The following is an 8,756-nucleotide window of genomic DNA, read 5'->3' as shown; positions in this document are numbered from 1 at the left end:
AAAAATATATATATATATATTATAAATTATATGAATATAAATATATGTAAATACATGTAAAGAGTTTCTAATTATATACTGTATGTATGTGTCTTTATATATACATAAAAAATATACAAAGTTCACACATATATTATGTACACAAAAACTTTTATTTTGGATGCGATTAATCGCAATTAATCGTTGCCCAGCACAAAAAAAAAAGCTTTGTTTTTTTAATTGACCCAACTCATTTAAACAAATATTATTGTACAAAAATAACAAATAACAATAAACAAACAAACAAATAAATATATGGAAATAAAATTGAATGAATGAAAAGTGGCATCTGAAATGTGTTTCCTTATCTCTGTACACCTTTAGTTTGTATTTGGTGTTTAATGAGGTGAAGTGACGTTTAAAAGCAAACTCTGGCTAGCAGAACCCATGTTGAGATTACCCAATAGGTGTCAAGGGCTTGCTCTTGACAGTGCCTGAGTCCACACTGCCAAGCTCAAGAACAAAAGGTTGCAAGACTCTCCTTGTCTGCGTCCCACAGATCTTTGACGACCCCCCTCAAACCCCCAACATACACAAGCACGGCCCATACCCCAGCACATACATACAACCTCAGCATGTGGCAGACTACCGGAGCCGACCCAGTGTTGTCCCATTTGCATTTTAAGCACAGGATGGAAAGAGAACACTTGAGGTGTTTTAGCCCACAATGGCTCATCAACATTTCAGCTCCACATTTTAGCAAGAACGTCTGTTATCAAACTTTTTTAGTGTGTTTTTACAGTACACTCCAGAAATAAAGGTCTTTTTATTGATATTGATGATTCCACAAAGAAGTTTTAACATCCATGGAAAATTTTCATTGCACAAAAGGTTCTTTATAATAAAGGAAGCTTCTTCAGATTAATACAATATACTTCACACACCAAAAAAAAAAAGAAGTTATTTCTAGAAAATCCCCTTTTTTGGAACCTTTATTTTTAAGAGGCTCCTCACAGGCCGGATTATGAACATGTTGGTTGACTTAGAGTTCAAGTTTATTCGAGTTGCAACCTTTAGACTGTTTAACTGTCTGGACATTTAAGACAGTTGATAATAATAATAATGTATTTTTGGACATAAACATTAATAACAACAAGCTCTAGTAACATTTCAGCATTGTTTTAAGCCTGGCACCAGGTTGTCTCCATTCAAAAAACTGGACTGCAGATTCAGGAGGAGAGATGTAGATCAGGCTGGTGGAGGGTGTGTGTGGCTGAAGCAGTAGAAACAAAAGGTTCTGTGAAAAGCCTGCAAAAGGTGGGCAGGCAGAGGTGTTAAAAGTGATACCCTGAAGAAACAAGAGGCAGATATGCACCTTCCCAGATCTGTGGCTCTCTCTCTGCCATTTGCACACACTGTCTGCTCTAGCACAACTCCAATAAACAAAAAAGTGAGCTTGACCTTGTGCGGCCTGCTGGTCTGACTTGTTTTTTAGTGAGATGAATACACATACAGCACTATGAATAAATAGGTAAAGGTTTTGAGTAAATAGCATACCTGCTGGATTTACTGAACCTTGAAAATTATAAATGTTATGGGGGCGCGGGGGGTATAATACACTGAACATCCCGAGGTATACAGAAAAAAATCCATCTACATCTGATTGAAACTGGACCCCAGGCTTTGGCATGGAAAGAAACACTTCAAAGCCATTGTCTGAGGGAGTTCACTTTGAGCTATGGAAATGGAAATTTCCAGCATTCCTCAGTGATAATTGGCCAACTCCAAAAGTGCAGTGAAGCTTAACTTTAATTACCAAGGAAGCTATCAAACTTTGTTGTCTATTTAAGATCTTTTAATTTTTGTAAAGTAATTGCAAACATTTAAGGCCAAACTATGCAACAAACTTACAATTCAAACTTCTGTCTAGAGAGACTGTTCATTTCCAATATAGCCATATTCTAAGTGTACATAGATTAAAGTAAAAATGAATACACTTAAAATAGCTAACACTGTAATTGCAAGCTATGCCTTTAATATTATAAACTTCCAGTGATTATCCATCTATTTTTTAATTTACCCAATAAATTAACTCATATAAAATGCGTTCACATTGTTCGCCGTCTTCTGTGATAATGATAAAAAAAATTGGCCTTTGTTTATACTTCACATTGAAAATGACATGAGACCTCTGTACAGGTTTCTTCATATTAGTGATGGACAAATTATTTGGAAAATACCTTAACAGTTATCATGAAATATGTCAATGTGTTTTGTGAGGTGGTCCTCACTATTTAAAAGGCTCATAAATTAGTCAAATTGTGTTTTTTACTACTATTAACAGTTTGTGATGCTTAGATGTAATGGTAGAGTATAAGCATTATTATCTTAGTAGTATCTTATTATTAGTATAAAACCATTGTGTTTCCACTGATAGCCTATAGGTGTGTGAGTGTGTGTGAGTAGGGGTTCAACACAACTCTGTGATTGACAATTTCCTGGAGGGAGGTCCCTCCCTTATCATGTGAAATTTCCACTGCTTGGGTTCAGATTGAGCTCGTTGTCTCACCTAAAATGAGCACGCTGTCCATCTCACACAATGGATTAAATTTGGAGTTGTGAGTAGGTCACAGTTTGCCATACCTGACTACTTTACAAAGTTGATTTAAATCTCAAGGGAGGGAAACGCAAAAAACAAGGTGAGGTATTTGTATATAATTTTGTTCGATTGAATATAGTTCACTCTACGGATACGGTTTGTATTTATTCAGAATAATTCAGTGTTAATATGAGAACAGTTTTGTGTTCTTAGGCGTATTTTCCTAGGTGTATTCTCCTGTTATTTTGATTTGTTAAGTCCACTAAATTGGCGTTTTTAAAGAAAATTAACAAAAATGTTAATTCATAATCGTATACGATAAAAAAAATAAAAACATAACGAAAGTGCTGGTAAGTTTTCGTATGCCTGAATTTTTTTTTTTCGCGTGTTTCAGTGTTAATATGAGAACAGTTTTGTGTTCTTAGGCGTATTTTCCTAGGTGTATTCTCCTGTTATTTTGATTTGTTAAGTCCACTAAATTGGCGTTTTTAAAGAAAATTAACAAAAATGTTAATTCATAATCGTATACGATAAAAAAAATAAAAAAATAACGAAAGTGCTGGTAAGTTTTCGTATGCCTGAATTTTTTTTTTCGCGTGTGCAACGGAGACAGTTTGCTGGCGCGTTTGAACTTCATTGTCAGGGTCATTAATGGAAAAGTATCTGTAACTGACCTCTCTGTGTAATGCTGTACCGTTTAATTGTTTCCGTTTAATAAATTCCGTTTAACGCTATTTCTAAAAAGGTTTAATAAAAGTCAGTGCGTGCGAATCTACAAAAAAGAATCAGCAAAATGCGCAGTTAGATCTAATGGAGGTTTGCAAATATAGTATAAGAGTAAATGCTTATTTCCTTTTTACTTTTTTCTGCAGTTTTATAATGTGAATCTATCAGTTTTTTATTCAGAATAGTGGGGTTTGCCTGTATGTTGCTTATCATGATTTCTATGATGCAGAGCAATAGACCCTATAAATATTATATTTAATGCTTCTTTTTTTGCGGCTTCAGCAACTTTCAGAGGACAAACTGGAAATAAATGACTGTAAAAATGTTAACATGAAATCAAGACAGTCTTACATTTCTTGTGTATATATAGTTGTATATTTCTTGTATATAGTTGTCAACTCTGTAAAATACACATGTAATTCTTTTAGACTCTTTTTTTCAGCAACTTTCAGAGGACAAACTGGAAATAAATGACTGTAAAAATGTTAACATGAAATCAAGACAGTCTTACATTTCTTGTGTATATATAGTATATAGTTGTCAACTCTGTAAAATACACATGTAATTCTTTTAGACTCTCTTTTCTGGTAACAAAAAAAGGGTAAATGGTTAAAATTTTGTATGGATTTGTGGCAACAACAACTTTACTCCACTTTACAAAGGAGCATTGCTATTTTACATTAATCAGCATTCTTCTTCTTCTTATTATTATTATCATCATCACTTTTTGTAGTGCACAAAAATGTTTTAAATTAATTAATTTCATACAAATTTTTTTTGTTTTTTTCTTTCATCACTTCTGCTGAAGTAGTGATATCTTAAAAAATATTTTACATCAGTCAGTAAAACAAAATGAATGCATTTTGGCAAATATATCAATGTATTAATGCTAATCCTCTCGCTTCTTCCTGTGTTTTTTGTGTAGGCATGATTCAGAGGACAGAGGTGGTGCTCTCAGTCTTGGGGGAGCTACAGGAGGCCACAGAGTGTGTGGGTCTTGATGCCCTTACTAAAGTTGCTGTAGAGGTGGTGCAGGTCCTGGCCCCTTTCCATCTTCCTACAGCACTCTGCTCTGAGATCTCTTCATGGCTGGGCATTGACGCAGTAGCTCACAGACTGTATCCAGGAGACGCACCGACGGGTTTGCTTCCTCTGGTCTGCAAAGGAGAAGGAAACCTGCTGTTTGATGCAGCTAGCACGCTTCTGATGGGCTCTACGAGCCTGAGTCTAGAGCTGCAGGTCAGAACTGTGGTGGAGATGCTACTTTGGAAGCGATATTATCTGTGTGGTATGATTGACTCGAAGGTCATGCTGCAGGCAGTTAGGTTTTCTCTCTGCGCCGAGGAGTCTCAGGACATGCTCAATCTGCCGATTCAAGTGTTGGAAGCCATCTTCGATGCTGATGTCAAGGCCTCCTGCTTCCCCGGCTCGTTTGCAAACATGTGGCACGTGTATGCGCTGGCATCTGTCCTGCAGTGCAACATCTATTCGGTTTATCCCATGTACAATTTAAAGATTCGGCCCTACTTCAGTCGAGTCATTCGCCCAAGAACGTGGCCGAAAGACGTTGAGCCCTTGACCCTTCACATCATGTGGTCGGGTGACTTGGAGGCAGGCTCTGCTTTCAAACCCCACAACTTTGTGGCCTTGATTCATGCAAGTGACCTAAAAATCGGAAGTCCCGACAGTGAGCAGCGAATGCCCTCGGTGAAGTCCCTGGATCTCCTGAATCAGGACTCCCAGTTGTCTTACTCCAACCTCAAAGACAAGTTCAAGATCACCAAGAGCACCTTTTACCGCTGGAAGAGGCAAAGCATCGAGTATCACAAGAAATCGGTGGCCAGGTATGAGGCCAAACACTTCTTCCTGACATCCTACAAGCAAGGAAAGCTTATTCCCCTTAGCCAGTTCAAACAGCTTTTCCCAGAAATTCCAAGATCCACTTACTATGCGTGGAAGCAAGAGCTTGTGTCCACTTGCAGTGTCTCGGGCGGCTCCACGGGGGAGCTGAGTCCCGCAGACAGCACTGAACAGGACTACTGGTCCTCACCAGATGTCAAGAAGAAGCCCAGCCAAGGGAGCTTTGCCAGCATGTTGGCCTTCAAATGTGAGAAACTTGAAGGGGAACGTGCCCAAAACGTGGCTTTGATGCAGGAGGCAAAGAAGAGCTTGCAGAACTGTATTGTTGCAAACACGTCATTCCCCTACAGAATTTTCAAAAGAAGGTTTCCGGGCATCTCCAGATCCACATACTACAATTGGAGGAGGGAAGCCATGCTGTTTACGCCTTTCAAAGAGCTCTCGGGTAGCAGCGAGGAAAACTCAGATGCTGATAAAACCCAGAGTCCCAGAAGTCAAGTGTCCCCTGCTAAGTTTGACAGACAAAAGCAGTCACTAAGAGTGAAGATCTCCAGACGCAAGCAAAGAAGCCTGAGGCTGGCGTACCACCATAGCAAAACGTTAAGGGAAGAAGCCAAAATGCATGTCCGGAGGTCAAAGATGTCCTTCATCAAATTCAAGCTCAAGTTCCCTTCGGTTTCCTCTTCTTTCTACTGGCTCTGGAGAGATTCTTTGAACAGGAAAACCAAGAAGCCGGTCATGATGTCTGAGACGGAGAAATCCCAGAGTTTGGTTGTCTCGCCAGACGTCTTCGAAAAGATAAAAACTCAAAGAATGTTTTCTTTTGATGGGAACATCGATTGCCTGAATGGACCGACAGTTAGTCCCTCTGAATTCACACTGCCTGAATACTCTCTGCCTGACCAGTCCAGTAATGAACAGATGTTTGTGATGGATGTCGTGGCACTGGCCAATTTCAAGGCCAAAGCAAAGCTGTTCTTGCAACAACGCTTTGAAGAGAAGTCCTTTCCCACATTCAAAGAATTCCGGTCTTACTTTCCTCTTACTCCTCGTTCCACCTACTACATGTGGAAAAGGGCTCTGCATCACGGTGTGCCATTAATTCATGGCTGAATGTTCTGTTATATTCCTCACCGCTGTAAAGTCCTCTAATTAAGTCCAAATCTGACACTATTGATTTTTCTAGTTCAATGCAATGTTCCTTTCAGTCTGACTGTTTGTTTTTTGAGTCACCCACATAATTGCAGTTCATGCATCTTAATTATTTGTCCCTTTCCTTTATTTGACCACTTGGTTCTAGCTCAAGGACATTTGCTTGTGTGTGGAATCAGACAGTCTTTGTGTCCACCTACAGTAAGTGCTGATGGCCCCTAGGCAAAAGGCAGTTCAAAGACATTATCAGGTTTTCAAATGACTCTCTTTTGACCCCCACCCCCCAAATATTTACAATTTAAATGAGTTCTAAGTTCTGATTAGGTTCATTTTATTTCTTGTTTATTTCCTTTTAATTGTTTTTGACTTATTTTAAATTTTTGTTATTTTATTTTATTTAGTTTAAACTATGAAATTACAGCTGAGGATTTTTCTTGAACAAAAAAATGTATAGTATTTTAATTCGTAGCCTGGTGTTCTTTATTTCTTTTTTTTTTATACATATATATTTTTATACTGACAATTGAATGCTATCTCTGCTTGGGAAATGTGGCCAATTTAAAATGGATTCCTCATACTTGTATGTTACAGAATTGTTGCCGTTTTGCACATTGGTTTTGATCATGTTTCAGTTCACATGTTTACTTTTTTTGCTGCTAAAGGTGTAAATATTTGGTAATCTCTGACTTGATTCTGTTTAAGTGTTTTCTAAAGTTATTGTGTTTAACTACCTGACTGACTTTCAGCTTCACCGTTATAGTATTCTGTAACTCTCGGTTAAACTTGTCTAAAAAATGACAAGTTCACAATGTGCTCCTTGGATCATTTTTATGAATTTGATAAACACAAAGCTAATTTTGTTAACTTTATCATGTTTGAGGCCAGCTGCTCTGTGCAATAAAACCTGGTTTGTACCCTCTGTTCACTCTTTAGGTGTTTATGCAGTATCAGAGACTTTAAATAGCCAGTCTTAAGTTAATTTCTTAATAAAGATCTGTGTTAGTTGTACTCTTTTGGGAACAAAGATGCTCTCGGGTAAATGCCTGAGAATAAATGTGTTAAATGTTTTAGTTCATGCAGATCATTTAGTCCAGTGGCATTTGGGACGAAACTATTGTTGCTGTTTAAATTAGCCCAGTATTAGCATAACAGTTCTAATTTTTCCTCAAGGTGGTTCTAAAAATGGCAAATAGGGTATACTGAGACATGCGGGTGTCAACACTGTGATGTCTGTCTTATATTTTTGGAGCACTTCTCAGACAGAGATTTTACACCGCTTCAGTAAGTGTTTACCTCACAAAAGCATGAAAATAAATGATGGGAGGGTCAAGCCTTCAAGGATGAGCACCATGATAAAGGAGCTTTTATGGGTGCCAGAAAGCCACAGAAATATGACTCTGAGTTTTTTAATTGCACCTTTTTAATGTACAGATGAAATGAACAATAGATATTCATGAGAACCCTCAATGAGGACAGAATCTAGACAATCCATAAGAGACAGAGCAAAAGCTTTTTTTCCCCATCTTGGATTCTCCCTCTTCCGGTTTCTTTTGATGGTTTAAAAAGTATAAATACATACATGCATAAATTACGCATCTGTGAACCTTTTTAGATGTTGCACGTCATGAAAAAATCCAAAAGAAGAGTATTTAGATATAAATGCACTAGATGGCAGTGGAGGGCTTTCTTTAGGAGCATCTTCTGCAATGGCTTGCTAAGATTCCCCATATAGCCAGTATTTTGCTAATTAATATTATTAATCAAAACATAACTATACCAAAATATATAGGTTTTAGAAAATCAAAAAGCGAAACCAAAAAAGGTTATAATATAAATGATTAAATTCTTAAATGTAGTAATTAATTATGACTAGTTGCTTAATTCTATCTTTGTTGAATTTAGAAAAGGTGAACTAAAGCTTATAATAGCATTTGCTTCAACTATAGGCCTAAACTTTTGTGGTGATGTTCAAAGCCTTTCCTCCAGCTTGTGGCCGTTTATTACATCACCATTTTGAGAAAACTACACCATAGAGATAAATACTCATTTAACAGTATAATTATTTTTTTGCATTTCTTTTCGTTTTTTTACATTTATTTTTATTGATGTTAGTGGGACCTTTACTTTGACATCACCTGTACTGTTACATATACACCGATACAAGCTGCGTCTCTCTTTCCTCTCCGACAGTGAGTTTGACACGCATCGATTACAGAGTCTGGATTGCAGGTATTCCGCATAATTTTTAATAATTCCTGCGCAAATGTGGCGAGCGCTTTATTGTAACATGAGAACACAGTCATGTAATCGCAGCAAATTGGACGCGAGCTCACAAATAGGCCTAATTTACACAAATGAACTGCCTGTCCTCTCACTCTGATATTGCTTGTGCGCACCGTGTGCAACTGCAATTGCGATCTCCCGTGCTAGAAATTATTCC

The 8,756-nt window shown here is 37.6% G+C and overlaps 1 protein-coding gene across 2 annotated transcripts; it reads left to right on the top strand.

Annotated features, from left to right (window-relative positions):
* Positions 1-2,457: 2,457 nt before the first annotated feature.
* Positions 2,458-7,758, top strand: LOC107721327 (vertnin). 2 transcript variants are annotated; one of them, XM_016529279.1, is made up of 2 exons: positions 2,458-2,597; positions 4,230-7,758. In XM_016529279.1, exon 2 carries the CDS (start codon positions 4,232-4,234, stop codon positions 6,275-6,277), a length of 2,046 nt encoding a protein of 681 aa, XP_016384765.1. In that variant the 5' UTR covers positions 2,458-2,597; positions 4,230-4,231; the 3' UTR covers positions 6,278-7,758. The 2 variants fall into 2 exon arrangements, with proteins under 2 accessions (XP_016384765.1, XP_016384764.1); XM_016529278.1 differs by having other exon boundaries at positions 2,458-2,678.
* The last annotated feature ends 998 nt before the right edge of the window (positions 7,759-8,756 follow it).

This window comes from Sinocyclocheilus rhinocerous, unplaced genomic scaffold (assembly GCF_001515625.1).
Source record: "Sinocyclocheilus rhinocerous isolate Xijiao unplaced genomic scaffold, SAMN03320098_v1.1 scaffold271, whole genome shotgun sequence".
Taxonomy (NCBI): domain Eukaryota; kingdom Metazoa; phylum Chordata; class Actinopteri; order Cypriniformes; family Cyprinidae; genus Sinocyclocheilus; species Sinocyclocheilus rhinocerous.
Note: the sequence above shows the minus strand (reverse complement) of the source record. Positions and strands in the feature narration are given on the sequence as shown.